The sequence below is a fragment of the Cyprinus carpio genome, chromosome A1 (genome assembly GCF_018340385.1).
Source record: "Cyprinus carpio isolate SPL01 chromosome A1, ASM1834038v1, whole genome shotgun sequence".
Classification (NCBI taxonomy): Eukaryota; Metazoa; Chordata; class Actinopteri; order Cypriniformes; family Cyprinidae; genus Cyprinus; species Cyprinus carpio.
In genome coordinates this window covers 31,211,265-31,231,907 of record NC_056572.1, presented here as the reverse complement: position 1 = coordinate 31,231,907, position 20,643 = coordinate 31,211,265, and the positions used below count along the sequence as shown (strand labels likewise).

The 20,643-nt window shown below is 36.8% G+C and overlaps 2 protein-coding genes and 1 long non-coding RNA gene across 6 annotated transcripts in view; 1 reads left to right on the top strand and 2 right to left on the bottom strand.

Moving 5' to 3' along the window:
- The window catches only part of LOC109055918 (BTB/POZ domain-containing protein 3), a 102,839-nt gene extending 95,998 nt beyond the window's left edge, over positions 1 to 6,841 (bottom strand). Inside the window, exon 1 of one of the 2 annotated variants that reach the window (XM_042762191.1) lies at positions 6,744 to 6,841. The gene's annotated coding sequence lies outside the window, so the exon portion shown is untranslated. Of the gene's footprint in view, positions 1 to 6,656 lie in introns of both variants that reach the window. The other variant, XM_042762195.1, reaches the window with a different exon arrangement.
- LOC109053050 (BTB/POZ domain-containing protein 3-like) lies at positions 2,975 to 6,824 on the bottom strand. 3 transcript variants are annotated; one of them, XM_042762159.1, is made up of 5 exons: positions 6,744 to 6,824; positions 5,868 to 6,065; positions 5,694 to 5,784; positions 5,382 to 5,500; positions 2,975 to 4,644 (listed from the first exon to the last, which is right to left on the bottom strand). In XM_042762159.1, exons 2-5 carry the CDS (start codon positions 6,008 to 6,010, stop codon positions 3,609 to 3,611), a joined length of 1,389 nt encoding a protein of 462 aa, XP_042618093.1. In that variant the 5' UTR covers positions 6,011 to 6,065; positions 6,744 to 6,824; the 3' UTR covers positions 2,975 to 3,608. The 3 variants fall into 3 exon arrangements, with proteins under 3 accessions (XP_042618093.1, XP_042618099.1, XP_042618107.1); XM_042762165.1 differs by having other exon boundaries at positions 6,657 to 6,792; XM_042762173.1 differs by lacking the exon at positions 6,744 to 6,824 and adding an exon at positions 6,240 to 6,396.
- On the top strand, positions 6,785 to 16,840 carry LOC109049510. Its single transcript, XR_006160651.1, has 3 exons — positions 6,785 to 6,910; positions 9,268 to 9,373; positions 16,368 to 16,840. It is a non-coding gene; the product is annotated as an uncharacterized LOC109049510 (long non-coding RNA).
- Positions 16,841 to 20,643: the final 3,803 nt, after the last annotated feature.

The following is a 20,643-nucleotide window of genomic DNA, read 5'->3' as shown; positions in this document are numbered from 1 at the left end:
GTAGTCAAAAAATTAACTAAAAATGTAGAAATAAAAACTAAGGTTTTTAATTATTCGATGCTGCAATTCTTAGTCTAAAGTGTAAATATTTTATTAGATTTTTTCAATTTAGATTCGTCAACTGATTTAATTTTTATTCCATACTTAGATTCTATTTAGAATACACAACATAAACATGAATATGTAGAATTTTGCATACAACTTCTACATACAAAAGTGAAATAGATGTTGCAATTCCCTTTTTCTGCTGTGGCAAAGAACGATTTCTATTGATTTAAAGGGATCGTTGAAGCAAAAATTAAAATTCTGTCATCGTTTATTAACCCCATCATTCCAAACTTATGAGTTTCTTCTGCAGAAAATCTATAATTCTTCAAAATCTTCAAATCACCGTCAAATTTCAGTTTTGCCTGAAAAGTCAAATATGCGCCCCCCAAGAAGAGATTTGATTTACTGTAGTTTCAGAGTGTCACTTTGAAACAAAAATATACACCGAGAAGCTGGAGTTAAAGTTAGCTTTATTCATGTTGACACAAACGCCGCTCACACATTCAAAAAAGTCTGTTGGCACTTTCACGGGCACCTCACTTTCTACACAACAGAAGAAACCGGCTTCCTCACTCATGCCATACATCAAAATACAGCGATGAATGAATGAAAACCTCTTACACTTTCAATTCCAGTGAATACGACCAGTGCTCAGAGCATGTAAAAACATCTCGACTCATGGTCCAGGAATTTAGTGTACATGTAAGAACCGCTTGGGTAGTTCACATCATTAAACCCAATCCAGAAAAGGCACAAATTACAGAGTAATGTCAATAACACAAGGTTTGATTCGACCAAATGAAGCAGAACCCCAGTCCAGATCACAAGCATCTCAGAAGAAAAACCAACAGAATAAAATGACTCTAAAATTGTGCCACAGTGTTACAAAAAAAAAAAAATACACAGCTACTTTATGAGAAATAGTGCAATTAAGGTTAGACATACACATGAAAGAGCTGGAGTGTTGTGTAGTGGTTCAGGTTGACATATTTTATCACCACAGTATCATTTGTACAGTTCCTGAAGCAAATGGTGCTTGGTCTCGCCGCCATGCTGTTAGAGATGATTGACAGGGCGTTGCTATGGCGATTTATTACTGGCCTTAGTAAACAATCCCACTGTCTATGATATCGCGGTCCCTATATGGCTCGGGTCCCTCCTTTAGTGTCTCCGACTTTTTTCTCTCCCCATTTTATCGCGAAAATCCCAAGTCTGATTGTTGGAAAAGTGACAGATCAGAACACCTTGAGTTGTGCACCGTAGTTTTAAACTTTGAAGGAATACTTCAACCAAAAATGTAAATCTGATGACAATATATTCACCCTCAGGCCATCCAAGATGTCGATGAGTTTGTTTCTTTATGGGAACAGATTTGGAGAAATTCAGCATTACATCACTTGCTCAACGATGGATGCTCTGCAGTGAATGGGTGCCGTCAGAATGAGAGTCCAAACAGCTGATAAAAACATCATAATACTCCACACCACTCCAGTCCAGTATTTGCTTAGAACTGTTTTCTGCTTGTAAACGGCTCCTGATTCAGATAAGGCGACTTTTTCAGAACTGAAGCGACAGTTTAGTTAACTTTTAGGACTGAAGCGACAGTTTAAAGTTAAAATTTATTAATGGTCAAGATGTTAACTGATGGTCATGTGGATTACAGTGATGTCTTTTTCAGCTGTATGGAGTCTCATTCTGACGGCACCCATTCACTGAAGAGCATCCACTGGTGAGCGAGTGATGCTACATATCTCCAAATCTAACAAAATCAACAAAAAAACTCATCTACATCTTGTATGTACATTTTTAGTAAACATTCATAAAAAATTTCCATCAAATTTGAACAACTCCATTAAAAAAAAACCAATAAAAAACAATAACAAATAATCTGTTACAGTTTGAGTAATAATAGTAATAGTGATATTATCTTAACCACCACCACTAGTTCTCCCTCGCCTCATCTTTTCTCTCAAAGTCTTTGTAGAAACCCCTCTTAACTTCATGCCGCTTACATACAATGTTGTGTTGCACCAAAAATGTTATAAAATATAGGATTACATGAATATTAAGTAGAGAAAATAAGTTTTTAGCGAAACGCTTCAGGACAAATTGTGCTTCACGTGTCGAGTAAAAAAATTATTCAAATACTTTAAAGCTTAGTAAAATACAGTTTCATTACGATACGACACACAAGGCGATACAAATATGATTCTGTAGAATAAGTCAAGTGTGTGACTCCACAAATTAGATTTCAAGATATTAAATCACAAGAAACACAACATGTCTGCTGTTAGTCAGAGTAAACATCACGGAATGATTTAGTGTAAACGCTGTCTGTCACGTGACCTATAAAACGCCTCAATGGAGACGCCGTTACCGTTTTACAAACGCGCAAAGGATTTATGTGATGCATGTTATTTGTGTTGAAACGTTTAAGATTTTCTTTATCTTTAGCAGACATGTTCTTATTAGTGTCTTTCAATAATGCTTTGAGAGAAAGATTTATCCAGCTAAATAAGTGGATCATAATCTCTTCTCTTAACGAAGTACGTCACATAATAATGAAAATGAGATCATTTACTCAACCTCATGTCATCTGGTTCACTTGTGCACCATTTTACAAGTGATCTTAAGTCACAAGACAGCTTTTATGGGAGGAAACTGGTCGTTATTGATTCAAAATAATTCACTCGTTCAATTGAAAACTAATCAAAGGAAAAAAATAAAGTTTTGGGTTGGTACATTGATTTGCTTAAATACAGTAAAAACAGTAATATTGTGAAATATTATTACAATTTAAAGCAACACTTTTTGATTTGAATATATTTGAAGATGTAATTTATTCCTGTGATGCAAAGCTGAATTTTCAGCATCATTACTCCAGTCTCCAGTGTCACATGACAATAAACAAATCATTCTAATATGCTGATTTGCTGCTCAAGAAGCATTTCTTATTATTATGAATGTTGAAAACAGCTGTGCTGCTGCTTATTAATTATTTGATGATTAGAAGGTTCAAAAGAACAGAATTTATTTGAAATAGAAACCTTTCGTAACATTGTCATTATTGTAACTTTTACTTCATTTAATGGATCCTAGTTGAATAAAAGTATTAATTTATTATTTAAAAATACAGTAAACAACATTTGAAGTGGATCAAAAAAAAAAAAAAAGTTAATCAAAGTTGTCTTAATACAAGAATGCATTTTGGTTTTAGGACAGCTTTGGTGAAAGGTTTTGATCCACTTCAAATGTTGCCTACTGACCGCAAATTTGTGTGTGTTGTAAATTACAGCTCACAAGTTATATAGACCGCTTTAATATTTCTGAGCTCCGACAGCCCCAGTCTCCATTGATCCTGGACTGAAAACAGCAGCATGAAACACGACAGTGAGGTTGAGTAAATGATAACCAAACGTCACTCTTTTAGATGCACAAACACTTCTAACATAGTCTATATGGATTGTCAGTAATCTCTAATAATCTTTTTGCAGCCTTCGTGCAAATTCTGAGCAGCACTTCACTAAACACTGGGTTCTAATGAATCAAGCGGGACGCTCTCAAGCATAAAATATGAGTTCAGGGATCTGCCCCCCCTGCACACCCGTCCCGTTGGTGCTGTCTGAGGAGCACTGGAACTGGAAGGTCACCTTCCCGCACTGGACCTCCGTCATCCCCTCCTGGCCAAAATAACTCAACTCGTTCCCATCCAGGACCACGCTGGCCGTGTAGAAGGTGTCGGGTTCGATCTGCACCGGGTACTCGAAGAAGACGGGGAAGGTGTTGCTGGAGCCGTCGGAGAAGTACTTGATGATGGCGACGCCGAGCGTCACGCTGCCTTGGCGCTTCAGCTCGATCTTGGCCTGGTACTCAGCCGAGCCGCAGCTGGAGCCGTACAGCCCGAACCCAGCGATGAAGACGCGCTTGTCCACGGCGAACTGGATGCTGTCGCAGCGCCCGCGGTATCGCCACTGATTGCTGCGGTAGGCGCAGGACTGAAAGCGGTGGCACCTCTGCGGCGTCAACCCTTTGCGTGGTTTGCAGACGAACTTGAGCTCCGGTTTCTTGGCCGCTGTGTACCACAGGAAGATATCGTTGGTTTCGTTGAGTGTCAGCACGCCGGACTGCGCCACACCGTTGGCGAAATCATCGAGCGCCATCGCCGGGATCCGTATCAGGTAGATATTCTTTCCCAAAACAAGCCGTTTGTTCTCGATGCTGGGCTGGAGTTCCTGTCGGTGACACTCGGCCTCCGCCCAGCTCAATGCCGCCTCCAACACCACCATCTCCTTGGCGTTGAGCGTCTCGCGCCGCAGGATGCTCTCCAGGGTCTGAGCGTCGATGTCGCAGAACCCCTCGGAGCGGAGCGCGAGCTCGGCCTGCGCGTCGATCACCTCCCAGCAGCGCTGCGTGAGGTCGGGCTCCTCGAACAGGCAGCTCTGAGATAGCAGGACGCAGGCGTTTCGTGCGCTCAGGCTGGTCTCCAGGAAGTTGACGCAAGCACGGGCCAAGTGGGGAACGATGTATTTTTTGGCGGCATACAGCGTGGCGAGAACAGTGTCTGCACACAGGTCGATCTCATCACAGTAGATATACCTGACAACAGAGCGCAGACAATTCTGTAAATTCTACTGAATGCTGCTGTCATTTAAGCAAATGAGAGACAAACCAAATACTAAACATTCACTCAAATTGTTAAACTGATAACCATTTATGAAAAAAAAAAAAGATTACATTTATAAATTTCTAAATAAATTGAAAATGTATTTCCCTATTTTAATAAAAAATGCTGTCAAATAAATTATATTTTTATCCTTAAAGACCCTGTAACATAACATTTTGAGATTTTGTAATGCAATAAAGTAGAATTTAAATGCATTTAATCTATATAAATAAATAAATAAATAAATAAATTATATATATATATATATATATATATATATATAGAGAGAGAGAGAGAGAGAGAGAGAGAAAGAGAGTTCTAAAAAGTAAATTAAACCTGAAAAATTTTCATCTTTAAACACCACAACATTGTTTTAGTACTGGAAAAATATTAGAACTATAAATGCATCAAAAAAGTTATACGTGTGTGTGTGTGTGTATGTATGTATGCATGCATGTGTATAAATTATTTATATACACCATAAAATCTATAATCTATATAAAGTAAAATTAATAAATGATACTAATATTTTTATGTTGTTAGAAAAATAAATCACTAGTGTTCTCAGACTTTTGGACCTCAAGTGCTATCTTCATGGCCCCATCACAAAAAAATAAATAAATAAATTGGTAAAAATGTTTTGTTTCATTAACAGCTTTGAAAACTGTACTTCAACATGGCCAGGAATGAGGGTGGCTCAACATCAGGGATCCGGATCTCATCATTATCTTCGGCCAGTTCTCCGTAGAACATGGCATGAAATACAGAACTTCCCACAGCCAGGACATACTGAAAGAGTGAAAGACAACGAATTCAAAAAGAGATTATAAGCATCATCCAAGAACAAGTCCCAGTCATACGTCACCCCAAAATCCAGAGGAAAAAAAATATGATTTTGCATTATATACAATATATTTTGCATTTATATGACCTTGCACTCTCTGGGTTCCTCCAGGTTCATTCAAGTGTGGTAATGTTGTACCTTGTGTCCTGGCACTCTCTGGGTTCCTCCAGGAGGTCCCACCACAAAATGAATATCGGCCATCTGCTCGTTGTTGAACATGACTGCGTTTCTGCAGAAGACAAACGAGTGAGACCCTACACGTACAGTGGCTTCAGTAGAACAGAGCAATGCACAACAGAAAGAGTGCCTCACCTCTCTCTGATGGAGGGATACAAGCCTTGCCAGTTACATCCCTGAATGGTGTTGTTGTTGCACACGTTCTGCTGCTGGAACTGCTGGACAGCGGTGGGTGCGACAGGGGCCAGTTTTTTGGCAGGAAACAGCTCAGCGGCCATTTTACCAAAACATGTCAATTAATCAGGACGATTTCATGACGGGGGATCTGGCAACCTGAAGACAAAACAACGCCAGATATTCAGAAGACACAAAAAGCATTTATTATATATATATATATATATATATATATATATATATATATATATATATATATATATATATATACACACCCACACACACATTTAATACAAATGCTTGAAATGACTCTTTGTATGCATTTAACGTTACCTCAACACGTATTTACGAGTTTATGACATTATCAATCCAAACTGTCATTAGCAACCATTATATCTTTTTGATTTATTTTTAATAGATCTGTTTATCCATGCTATCTTAAACATAACCTACATTAAACTGGCGCTAAATGAAGCAGTTCACATACATTTAAAAAAACAAACAAAAGTGAATTCACATTTATTCCTAGCCTCGCATAAACAGTTACGTTAGCAATCACAGCTAAAGCTGCGATGATCCTCCCAATATCACAGAACAGCAAAAATACCGTTAAATACGAGTTTGCATGATCTAGAATCTAGACTGCATTTAGTAAATGGGTTGATAACTGTAATATCAGTGATAACAGATCATCTGAATTCAGATGCAAGCAACAGGAAATAAACAAAAGCAGCCATCGGGTTCACAAACCTGAAAACCCCCCAAAACATCGAACTAAAACACCATCACGACACGCCTGCGCTCATTAACTAATAACAGTTCAATAGCAGTGATTACCAGAGGCTGATTAATGCGGCAGGTTTAGCGATTGAGTGAGGAAAGTTTGCAGCTGGTTTGCGCGTCAACATCCGCCTGACCGACTGCGCATGCGCGGTGGAAGCGCTTCACAAATAAATACAATTATTATTATTATTCGAGAGAGAGAGAGAGACTTTCCGTTAACAGTAGGTACAATGTACTTTCGATATTTTATTTGAGTTGTGTTGATATTAAGAAACAAAAACTAATGTTAAGGGCAACCGTAGCAGATAACTTTTAATACAGCCGTGTCTTGATATGATAAGATATTTCACACAAAACTGCAAATATTTGCGGAGACAAATCGCTACCAAATTATTCGTTTAAAACCAATCATATATTTCATATTTCAAACATATATTTTATTGATACTAATAAGGCCAGCAGGTGGCACCAAATGCAAGGTTTTAGAATAATTGATAACTTTTTTAAATCGTTGTAATGATGTCTTTCCCTAAGCCAAATTGACGTATGCTTTTTGTATAATTTATTTAATTATTTATTGCGTATTTATTTATTTGTTTCACACACACACACACACACACACACACACACACACACACACACACACACACACACACCACACCACACACACAACATATATATTATATATATATAGATATTATATATATATATATATATATTATATATATAAAAACAATGGAATTAATGGATAATTATAATACAAGAAAGTTTAGCTCAAAACATTATTGTATAATAAGTACAGTTGCAAATAATTGCAAACGTACATTGTTTATAAATAGTCTCTCTTGCCGCTGACAAAACATGCATTACAAAAGGATATTGGATTTTTGAGCCTCACACATTTTTAGACGTCTACTCTTATCCTAAGCATCTTCAGTCTTAAACATCGAGGTCAGTGTGTGAAATTCACAGACTGCAAAGGATCTCTTTTATTAGTTATAAAATAACAAGTATTCAGATGCATCACTGGAGTTCCACGGCCAGCAAACCTCTGACTGAACATTGACCCTGGAAAGCAGCTTGACTGGAGCTTAACAGCAAAAAGAGTCACAGGAATGCAATGATGCCCTTGTTATACTGATGCAAAGGCTTTACGTAATGATTTACTAATTACACTATAGAGGCCTCGGCTTTTGGGGAATGCTGGGTAACGGGTCTCTCAGTCAGACTCCGACAGGCGGAAGGGAAGGGGTCCGTAAACAAGCCACACTTTTATTGTCTGGACATTGATTTCTATCTCTCAGACCAATTCTAGGCCATTTAAAGGCTTATATAGAGGTTTTTAAACTAGGAAATGACCATTGTTTGCCCGTCGACAGTAGTTATGGTTAGCTTGAACACAAAATTGTTCTTTTTATTGTTCGTGTGGAGTCTCATTCTATGTTTACTCTTCTATTCATAGATCCAGTCTGTTTTCTTCGCTTTTCCAGAAAGTCTGAGATTAAACTGCTGTGGTAAAGCTTGTGAAATGTCGTATTAAAATATGAGTTTATTAAAACATCAGTTTGCTTTTATAGGATGGTTGATTTGGTTATGGCAGACACAAAAACATGCACAACACAAAAAGAAACCAGAATGTGCCCACGTTGTATTTGGACACTTAGCCACACTTGCAAGTGGCTGAATTTTATTGTATTCTCAAACAAATGCTGCTAAACCTTTTCTCGAAACTTATTTTCATTTGTTTTCCACAGCATCCACTGTTTTAACATTTAAGCTTAAACTTATTTTTATGAAACGTTCTCATAAATAAATAAATAAATACAATTTCAAAACATACAAAAAATTCCCAAAATGTTTATTCAAATATGAATCAAGATATATTTGCATATTTTCTACCAATATATGTTTTGACTATTTTTTGTATATTAAAAAAAAACTATATATATATATATATATATATATATATATATATATTACAAATAAAATAGATTTTAAAAGAAAATTTGCCCTATTTATTTCAATCCAAGAAAAAGAAAAAAAAAAAGAAATTTGTTGTCTATAATATTTTAACATAATACATTTTAACAAAAATCTGCAAGGACCATAATTTACAATGTTCCAAAAAATTGAATATTACATTATGTGAAAAAAACATGAATAAATGATTAGAAATTTAGTTTTGATCTCTAATAGGCTATTCCATTCTGCATTTAGCCTTATTGTAGGATATAGTAAGATTTATTATTAGTAAGATTTATTATTAGATTTATTATAGTAAGTTTTTTTATTGCCAATTTATTTTCTTGCCCTGAAAAGCATTTTTAAATATATTTTGGTAAATGAAGGTCTAAAGCTAAATACATTTTCTATTTCAAAAATATATATATGTATTTGCAATTTATATTTGAGTAACCACAGATAATGAGCTGGGATTAATAACATATGCAGTTATATTTACACAACTCATGTGGCGTTGCAGCCATAACATTATACAGTATCTGCAAATACAGATTTTGTATCATTTTAGTTGAATGTGGCTGCTAATGAAATCTCATGTTCTCTTTTTCCTCTGTAGTGAGCGGCGGTGATTTATGCCCCAAGTGTATTGTGGGATATCAGAGTCTCTGAACACAGGGTTGGTACGACTTTTCCTACTCCACAACGATTTAAATTTGGCCTTTGTGAGTTTTTCCCTTCTTTTATTAGATTATCTGTCATTTTGCAAAATGCATTTTGTACCAAAGGTTTATGATTTTGAGAAATTGCTCTGAGTTATGATCATTTGAGCCCACCAGAGCCCACAGTGTATATACTGTTTAAGTATACTTTCAAATTTATTTCAAAATATATTTCAGCATGCTTCCAATATGTTCCACTAATATTTAACACTTAAAAATTGTGCATCTTTCTCTCTCTCTCTATACATTGATCAGTATCACCCAGCTCTATTTTCAATGTACTTTTCTTCCTAACGGTCCTGTCATGGTGTCACATTTAGTGATGTTTTGTTGTGAGTGACGGCACATGCATTCACCCCCAAACCCCCCAAGATCCTTTTCAAATCCTTGAGCGAGCAGATTGGCCAAAGTCAATTAGAAGTCTATTACAATGAAATGCTGTTTAGGGAGATAAAGGATGAATTAGCCGTACTAACTCTCTTCATTCATAGCCTCTCTCTTTCTCTTATTCTGTCAAGTGGCATTCATTGAATTGAATAATACATCTCATGCCTGGGAACCGCAGCGTTTAGACTGAACACATGGTGTGATAATGGGGGGCTCTGTATTCATAGGCTGGTCAGTTCCTGCCCCTTGTATTGTGCACAGGCTTTCTCAGGGCTTAGTGTATGTGTTGTGGAGAAGGAAAGGGTGGTAACAGTGTTTCGTGAAGGGTATTGTAGTATTTTTTAGTGAGGGCTCTTATTGTTCATTTGGCTGCGAGTGAGATGAACAGACGGCTGGGCTGCACATCCAGGTGCATTCTGGGATCCAGTGTGTCTTGATCCAACCCCTTCTTTGTCACATCATCCATTGTCATAACCTCAAGCTGTGTGTCCATATCACAGAAAGTAATTATGAGAGCATGCTACTCTTACACACCTTTGCCAGAGGTTCCATCAAAGAAAAGGCAGTTCTGTACAAATTAAACTAAACTAAACAGCAATTAAAACACCAACAGAAGTAAACAAAACTAAATGGAACTAAACAAAACTAAACAAGACCAAACTGCAAATAAAAAGACAAAACAAAAGCAAACAAAACTAAACTAAAATAAACTAACAGCAAGTAAAAAGACAAAAGAAAAGCAAACAAAACTGAACTAAACAGTAATAAACAAAATTAAACTGCAAGTAAAAAGACAAAAAACTATCAAAACTAAACTAAACAGAACAGCAAGTACAAAGAAAAATGAAAGCAAACAAAATTAAACAACAAAACAAAAGCAAACAAAACTGAACAAAAAAATCTATTAAAAAGACTAAACAAAGCAAAACCAATAAGCATGTACAATGACAAAAGTAAACAAACCTAAACAGAACTAATCAAGATCAATCTGCAAGTAAAAAGACAAAACAAAAGTAAACAAAACTAAACAGTAATAAACAAATAAACTGCAAGTAAAAAGACAAAAAGCTATCAAAACTAAACTAAACAAAACAGCAAATACAAAGAAAAATGAAAGCAAACAAAACTAAACAACGAATTAAAAACAAAACAAAAGCGAACAAAACTGAACAAAAAAGCTAGTAAAAAGACGACAAAACAAAACCAATAAGCAAGAAAAATGACAAAAGCTACAACAAAAAACAAAACAAGACCCAACTTCAAGTAAAAAGCCAAAACAAAAACAAACAAAACTAAACAAAAAAACCAAATAAAAACAAAAAACAAAACAAAAAAAAAAAAAAAAAAGACAAAACGAAAGCATACAAAACAGCAAGTAAAAAGACAAATCAAAACTAAACAAAAAAGCATTTAAAAAACTAAACAAAACCAATAAGCAAGTAAAAAGACAAAACAAGACCAAAAAGACAATTCATAGATAGATAGATAGATAGATAGATAGATAGATAGATAGATAGATAGATAGATAGATAGATAGATAGATAGATAGATGTGATTATTCAGCTCTCAGTTCAGTGGTCTTTTAGCCAGATCATGAACAGACCAGCACTAACCAGCATAAACCAGTCTGCAAATGTAGGTCTGGGTCGTTCTTTCTGTGCTCCACTGGTCATTCATTCAGCTGTAGGGACCTGTGTTCACCTCCAATGAATAGTCAATAAAGAGCCCATCACTTTTCGCTGCATTTGCTTGAAAGAAAAGAATCTCAGAAAGCTCTTCTCTGGCCAAAACGGTCACCCCTGCCATCTGTGCTGCTGTTCTCCGCCCTCCTGCGCGTGGTTGAAAGGGATAATGGAGTCTTGAATAAGTTTTGAATACTTGAGAATAGACCGTCCCTTATTATCTCCGCCAGCATCTGCCTGCCGCTCCATTGATGTGCTCCGTGTATTTACTCCACTCAATTAAACCACTATAAACTCCATTAGCAACAACAGAGCCAATCAGAAACTGCCACACAATAGAGACGGACGAGGGCCCTATTCAGAGGAGCGCTGGAACAGCTGCTGATAATCTGCTTGTGCACTGCTCGCCGTGTCTTACTATTGTCGTGTCAATAGTTTCAAACAGGTGTTGCTTTAATTAATGTAGCATTCATGGGCATTCAGGGGCCCTTGGCCTCATAACGGCACTCTGACCATTGAAAGAGCAGCCAAACAGACATGCCATCACTCTCTAAGCCAGTATCACAGGCTATAATGACTTTAAATGGGATTTAAATGAGGCCAACATTCAAAACTGTCACTCACTGAAATGAACACACACAAGCATGCTGTTGAATGTTTTTAGACTCTTGGGCTTTTTGCCATTTCTTGATAGGAAAAAAACAAGTATGGCTCAGATGTGTCTGAAATCTGGTTGCTAAGCAAGATAGACCAATAAAGTGTTTTTCACTTTCTCCATGTGTATTTAACAAGCACTTAATCACAAATTTAACTTTAGATTGAAGCAAAAAAAGTGTTTCATAATTAGAGTGGATTAACTAAACATCATATTATGCGAAATTTTGATACAATATAAAACCATTATTTATACATTTTGTTTACCACTATGTTACGCGTAAATTTTGTCAATGCAGGTATTAGCCTGCATCGACTGCGCTAATTGTTGGGTCCACTAGATGGCTCACAGATGGGCTGTTGATTTAAAAAAATTACTCAAAGAAGAAAACAGAAAAACAACAGAGGTGCTGCAGGCATGATGCATTTGATTGAGCTTAGATTGATACACGTAGCAAGGTTTTTTTTTATTGTATAATAAATAAAAAGAAAACAGATTTTGTGCCTCTTTGGGATGGCACAATAAAGCGATGTTCACTTGCAGAACACAAGCTTCTAGAGGGCACATAAGTCTGAAGTATTGAATTTAGGTAAAGGGGTGCAGAGCCAGTGGTGGTTTTGTAGGCAAACATTAATGCCTTGCATTTTATACGAGCTGCTATTGGTTGCCAGTGCAAATTGATAAACAGGGGTGTGACATGCATTTTTTGGCTCATTAAAAATGTATCTTGCTGCCGTGTTCTGGATTAATTGTAAAGGTTTGATAGAATTGGTTGGAAGGCCTGCCAAGAGAGCATTGCAATAGTCCAGCCTGGACAGAACAAGAGCTTGAACAAGGAGTTGTGCAGCATGTCTGAAAAAAATGGGCCTGATCTTCTTGACGTTGAATAAAGCAAATCTGCAGGACCGGACAGTTTTAGCAATGTAGTCTGAGAAAGTCAGCTGATCATCAATCATAACTCCAAGGTTTCTGGCTGTTTTTGAAGAAGACATGGTTGATGTGCCAAACTGGAGGGTGAAATTGTGATGAAACGATGGGTTTGATGGAACCACAAGCAGTTCTGCCTTTGCAAGGTTGAGTTGAAAGTGATGCTCCTTCATCCAGCAAGAAAGGTCTGTTAGACAAGCTGAGATGATTCAAGATTCAGGATTCAAGTTTTTTATTTGTCACATACAGTACATGTTTATATGGAGAGCATATGACCAGCAGTGAAATGTAAGTAAGAAATGTGAGTAAATCTAAATGTAAGTAAGAAATGATGCGAGCAGCTTTCGTCGGATCATCAGGATGGAATGAGAGGTTGAGTTGAGTGTCATCAGCATAGCAGTGATATGAAAAGCCATGTTTCTGAATGACAGAACCTAATGATGCCATGTAGACAGAGAGGAGAAGTGGTCCAAGAACAGAGCCCTGAGGCACCCCAGTAGTTAAATGCTGCGACTTGGACACCTCACCTCTCCAAGATACCTTGAAGGACCTATCTGAGAGGTTAGACTCAAACCACTGGAGTGCGCTTCCTGAGATGCCCTTTGCCAATAGGGTTGACAGGAGAATCTGGTGGTTAAATGTGTTAAAAGCAGTGGACAGATCCAGCAAGATAACTATTGAAGATTTCGAATCTGCTCTTGCCAGTCATAGTGCTTCAACAACTGAGAGCAAGGCAGTCTCGGTCAAATATCCACTTCTGAAACCAGACTGGTTGCTATCGAGGAGGTTTTTCTGTGTGAGAAAGGCAGAGACTTGGTTGAACACAACTCATTCAAGTGTTATTGCAATGAAAGGAAGAAGGGAAACCAGTCTGTAGTTCTCTAAAAGAGATGGGTTAAGGGTGGGTTTCTTAAGTAGTTGGGTTATACGAGCCTGTCTAAATGCTGAGGGAAAAACAGCAGTGTGAAGGGATGTGTTAATGATGTGAGTGAGTGCAGGTACAGCTGCAGGAGAAATGGCTTGAAGGAGATGAGATGAAATAGGATCAAGCGGACAAGTAGTAGGATGATTAGAAAGGATGAGTTTGGAGACTTCTGCCTCAGAGAGTGAAGAGAAGGATGTGAACGAGTGTATGTTTGCTAGATATGATAGATGTTAAGATATCTTAATCTATGACATTAGGTAATCAGATTACTTTTTCAAGTAACCAGTAAAGTAATCCATTACTTTTACATTTACAAGAAAATATTTGGTTACTTTTTCAAAAAAATAACGCAACTTTGTTTTCCCATTCGTTCACTGACACCTCTCCTGTCCCCATGTTGACAGAAATTGAGAGTAAGTGCAAAGGCAGAGGTACTTCCTTTAGCCTGAGGCTTATTCATTTCACCTTTAGTGTGAAATGGCCTTTAAAGTTGTTTTTTGTTATTAAAAATAAATAAGCAAGCCCAGCTCAGGTGAGAAAAAGTAATGCAAAAGTAATGTAATGCATTACTTTCCATTAAAGTAAGTAACAAAAATGTGTTACTTTTTATGGAGTAACGCAATAGTAATGTAATGCATTACTTTTTAAAGCAACTTTCCCTAACACTGAATGTGAGTAAATGTAACAGAGGCACTTCCTTCAGGCTGCCATACAGTCGTCATACGCAGTCATACAGTTGCTGGTCTCCACTGACTTCCATACTATGGAAAAAAAATCAGTTGGGACAATTGTTTGGTTACCAACATTTTTCAAGTTATCTTTTGTGTTCAACAGAAGAAAGAAATTCACACAGGTTTAGAACAACTTGAAAGTAAGTAAATGATGAGAGAATTTTCATTTTCATTTTACTACTGTATGCATTTAAAGGGATAGTTCACCCCAAAATTAAAATGTTGTCTTTATTTATTCACCCTTTGTTTATTCACATTTATTTACGTAATCGGCATAATCAGCGTTGTTTACGCTTAGGGTAAAGTGTGCATATAAATCGTGACACTCTCCAAAATGGTGGAAGACGTAACTCTGGGGAGAAGAATTGTTGAATAAAGTTGCTATTTTTGTTTTCTTTGTTCACAAAAAGTATTCTTGTATCGTCACAAAATTGAAGTTGAGCCACTGATGTGACACAGACTATTTTACCGATGTCCTTACTACGTTTCTGGGAACATGAAAAACTTTAATTCATTACTACAGAAGATCAGAGACATCAAAGAATCCAACAAAAATATCATAACTTGATCGGCAAAGGTGAACGAAGGTCTTACAGGTTTGGAACGACATGAGGGTGAGTAATTAATGACAGAATTTTCATTTTGGGGTGAACTAATCCTTTAAGGCTCAGGTGATGCCAAAACAACAAGATGTCAGCATGTGGTGTATGTGGTGTTCCCCTAATTTCTTTGGTTGTTGACATCATAAAGTGTTACTCAAACATCACCATGACTCTATTCTCTTATAATTGAAATATTTTCCCATTTTGAGTGGCTATTTTACTTTGGAGAACCCGATCTGCTTACAAAGCGGCTTTGACCCTTGAAACCAGCACTAAAGACCCACTGGGAAAACTAAAGAAATGGAAATGTTCTGAAATACGACATTTTAAATTATTTTCCTCTGGTGGAGGTTGCAAGAGAACAAGGAAAAGAGAGGCTAAAAAATTTAATTTTGAAAGAGGTTATGAAAAAAGTGCCAAAGACTGTTGAAGCGGGCCATCACTCACCGGAGGGCTGAACTCTGGCCCGTGTGGAGACGCTGCATGGCACATTGGCTGGAAACTATGCATTCACTGCAGCGCTGCATGAAGAAGCCATTACCACAGCAAGCCATGGGAAAGACCTCCATCCATTATTCAATCAGTGCAGAGAAGGAATTGATCGTTTTTTCCTCATCTTTAACTGTGTTGAATCACCTAGTGCATACTAAAGGCATGCATTAGATGCGAAAACCATCGTCCGATGTGCTTGTTTCTTCACTGTATCAGAGGTGTTTTTCAGGGTTAATGGAGAACAGTATTTCACAGAATACTTCCTGTCTTGCCCTGGGACTTCCTCTTACTTTGACATATTAATGTGGTTTGGACTGGGCAAATAGTTTGAGAATATGCTGCTAAACTGTATGGAGTATTAATTTGGCCTCTTAAATCCCAAAAAGAGGCATTAATGAGATCCTCAGAGAGGAGAACTTGCTAAGAACAGGGTGTTTTTCCTTTTTTAATCAGTCAGGCTTGCAATTTAATCATGGGGGCCATAAAATATAACTTGGTTCAGGTTGAAATCTGACTTCAAGCAGAAGCATCAGTTCTTTGCATGTGTATTAAAAGTTGCAGTCTCACTCTTTCTCTCTGTGTCTCTCTTCCCTGAGGCCCATGGGATCCTGAGCTCTTGGTGTCCTCTGCTTTAGGACAATAGGAGGAATGTCCAGTCCTTTCTGTGGCTCAAACAGAGCGTCAGGAGAGGAAGTGGCCTCAGCGCGTTCAGTCGATCCACAGCCTCAGGCCGCAGGGAGCAGCTTTCTCATCTAATCCCTCTCTCAGGCTCCTCTCTCTTCTTTTCTCAATCCCTCTTTCGATCGGTTCCCCTCTCTTTTCATTCTTTCAGCTGCAGCTCTCTGTTTAAGCTGTTTTCACAGCATGCTTGATACATTAGAGCACCAACTCACAGCACCAGCTCCCTTTGTCCAGGTCATACCGTAATTCATCAAAAAATTAAACAAAAGAAAAAGGCAGAATTTATTTGTAATATAAAATTATATTATTACACACTATTATTTTTAATGTAATCTGTAATGCATCTGTAATGCAAAAACTTTTCATAAACAGGATGGAAATATTATTACAATACATTTTAAATACACCTTTATACATTTTATACACTGCTTCAGGTGTGTGTTCACGTTGTGTTTGTGTGTGCACTTTGGATGGGTTAAATGTAGAGCACAAATTCTGAGTATGGGTCACCAAACTTGGCTGTATGTCACGTCACTTTTTCACTTTGATACATTATATTAGTATTTGTTGTACTGAATATAATTTATGTTGGTTTAAATTGTATTACATTAATGTAATGTGCTTAGAAATAACAAAAACAGCAACAACACCACAAAATCAATATACTAAAATGTTACCTTAATACAATGTGCTTATAATATAAATATGCTAATAAATGATAAAAACAACAACAACAAAAAAATACTGCATAATAACAATTGTGAAAAATTATTACAAAATTGCTATAAATGAGTAAAAATAGTGAAATAGTTAAAATGAGTAAAACATATAGCTTCATTAATGTAATATGGGAGGAAAAGAATAAAAACAACAACAAATTATTATTATTATAAATGCAAATTCTATTTAAATATGTGTAATTAAAGGCTCTACAACAAAGACTACAATGAAACACTTTACTTTATGATTTAAATGTAAAGTAAATCTATTTTTTTTTTTCATTCCAGTGATGAGAATTCAGGACGGAAATGTGCATAACTGTCATAAACATTAAGTCATAATTCAAGAAATGGTAAAGGTTCTAAAAATAGGTTTTATTCTCTTTATGCTAAACATATATTGTATGGCTTTGAGATATTTATCTTAGTAGAATAGCAGGTTTACTTGTTTAAATGCACTAATGGCAAAAGAAAAAAAAAACTCCACAGCTCTGAAATCGGAGGAAACAGCCTCACTCATCAGTGGAAGGATTAGATGTGCATCACCGACTGCAAACAAGCCAGAGAAATACTTCACGTTTGTGTTTTTCAGGGCCGTGTGTTGTTTCATTTAATCTTCTGTGTGTGTGTGTGTGTGTGTGTGTGTGTGTGTGTGTGTGTGTGTGAAGGGGAACAGGGGGTTTGATATGTTCCTTCCTCTTTGCCTAAATGAGCCGTTCAGTGGCCGAAAAAAAGTCAGTTTACAGTGAAAGACCCATAATAACTTGTCAAAAAACATTGAGATTCACATGAGCAAATGTTTCAAACCAATGGAAAGTCACTTAGAGCTGTTTATCATCATTTGCTGTGACAGATGATTGGAACGTTTTAGACTCAAAACTACAGTGACTACAAAGAGTGTTTAGACACATAGGATACGCTTAAAATGCCTTGATATATACGCTACTGTTCAAAAGTTTGGGGTTAATTAATCAAAAGTGACAGTGAAGACTTATAATGGTTTCAGATTGATTTTTTTAAGCATCAAATCAGCGTTTTAGAATGATTTCTGAAGGATCACGTGACACTGAAGACTGGAGTAATGATGCTTTACATCACAGGAATAAATTATGTTTTAAAATATATTCAAATAAAAAATGGTTATCTTAAATTGTAATGATATTTCACAATATTGCTCTTTTTAATGCATTTTTGATCAAATAAATTAAGCCTCACTGGAGACTTATTTTACACTTTCTGACCCCCAGCTAACAAAATACTATAGTTTCTGTATGTTTAGGTTATTTTGTCTGTCCAGATATGGTATTGTGAACGTGCATGCTTTTCTCTCCATACTGTGAATGAATTGTGTGATTTACAAAGCATACCTCTGTGTGTGTGTGTATGTGTTTGTGTGTTTGGATGCAACGTCAGAAATTTTCCTCATGCATTTGCTAATGGGGTTTGCAGAATGAACAGTTACTCCGTATGCCCAGCAAGGTGTATGTTAGTGTCTGTGTCTTTCTCTGCACACTGTGAAAGGGTGTCTCAGTTTGGCCAGACCTGTGTATTTTCCATGCACACTGTGAAATGAGGCCAGAGTTTGCACTGACTGATTTCTGTACACACAAGATGCTTCAGACAGGAATGCTCTCCTAATAATCACCTGTAAAGACCTTTAATTCAAACTATTCACCAGAAACCATTTTCACTCAGAAACTGCTAGTGAAGTTCACAATTAATTAATAGTATTTTCTTGTAAAACATACTTTAATAACTATTTAATATACAACTTTGACAAATCACTTTTTACAGTGCATGTCTTGTCTAACATTAGAAATAATTATATTGTTTATCTGCATTATAACTAGAACCCATTGCGTCATAACCATCTGAAAGCCCTTCATTTTGGTCTTATGAGATGTTGTACAGTGATATCACAACCGAAAGAGATGATTGTTTGGATGAATGGTTTTGTTTGGTTTCCTCTCATGGGTTTGTGGTCGTAATTATTCGCCTCAGTTCTCCGTGTGGGATTTTCATTCAGTTGCCGTTTCCAGATTCAAATCCACACTCATATACACTCTTAAAAACAAAGGCTGTTTTACTGGCATCTATACAGTGAAGAAACTTTAACATCCATTGAACCTTTCCATTCTTAAAAATAAAGGTTGCAAAGAGGGGTTTTCACAGAACCATTTTTGGCTCCTTGAAGAATCTTTCAGTCAACAGTTCTTAAAAGAACCATTTTTTTCTTATAATGTTGACAACATTTGAGTGATCTAAAGAAACCTTTTCCTTATAAAGAAATGTTTGTGGAATGGAAGGGTTCCATGGATGTTCTTCATGGAACCATCAATGGCAATAAAGTAACTTTGAGTGAATCTCAAAAGTGAATGTTCTTCATAGTGGAAAAAGGTTCTTTAGGTTTTTAAAATGTTCATCACACTTAGAAAAGATCAGGGTTGTTTTTACCAAAAGCATCGTAAGCTTAAGTTGATCTTTGAACCATTGTCACCAATGAAGCTACGATCAACTTAGGCTTACGATGCTTTTGGGAAACGCAGCACTGATCTCAGAAGATCTAAGAACTGATCGCTGAAAGGTTCTTTGAGGAACCAAAAAAGGTTCTTCTACACTCTTAAAAATAAAGGTTCCACAAGGATGATGTCATAGAAGAACCATTTTTGGTTCCGCAAAGAATCTTTCAGTGAACAGTTCTTAAAAGAACCATTTTTTCTTAGTGTGAAGAAGCTTTTAAAAATCCAAGAACCTTTTTACACTATAAACAACCTTTTGAGCAATTGAAAGATTTAATGGATTTTAAAGGTTCTTAATGTAACCATACATTCCAATAAAGAACCTTAGCCTACTTTTAAGAGTGTACATTCATAGAAAATAAAAATTGATTTTGGACAGAGCTCATGTTCTTTCTCGCTCTTATAACCATCAACAGTTCATCTGTGTGTAGTAATTTTTCAAGAAACGTGTTCCTGAGTTTGAGCTGTGTGACATTTCAAATGATGATGTCATTGCTCCAGGGCTCTGGTTACCATCCCAGAGTGAGAGTGAACGAGGTTGCCATGGAGATCAACTCGTCGTGACTCATGACCGAGCGGTTTCCTCGCTCGTTGAGAGGCGAGCAAACGCTCGTAAACACAGTTGTATTCGATTAGCGAGGGTTGCTTTGCTTTTTTGATCCGTCGGCCTCAATATCGCTCTGCTTTTCTGCTCTCTTCTCTCGTTTTTGCTTTTCTCTCAGGCGTGCATAAACACAAAACACGATTGCGAGCACATAAAATAAGATGAAAACCCCAGGCCGTGACAGCTCTGACCACAGAAGACTTGTTTGATATGTGTAACATTACAAGCCGTGATCATGTGGTCAGACATTCCCAAACGCTTGTGTTTATGTGTGTGTGAAGGAGGAAGAATTGTGGTTTCGAGGGAAAATGACTTGAATTGAGTCTTTCTCTTTCTCTGTGTGTGTGTG

Bases quoted from the DNA above. Each gene is read 5' to 3' on its own strand.
- LOC109053050 (XM_042762159.1), bottom strand. From the start codon at position 6,010: ATGGCCGCTGAGCTGTTTCCTGCCAAAAAACTGGCCCCTGTCGCACCC. The intron at 5,785-5,867 runs GTGAGGCACTCT...TGTCTTCTGCAG, and splicing joins TATCCCTCCATCAGAGAGAG to AAACGCAGTCATGTTCAACA. The intron at 5,501-5,693 runs GTACAACATTAC...TCACTCTTTCAG, and splicing joins AGAGAGTGCCAGGACACAAG to TATGTCCTGGCTGTGGGAAG.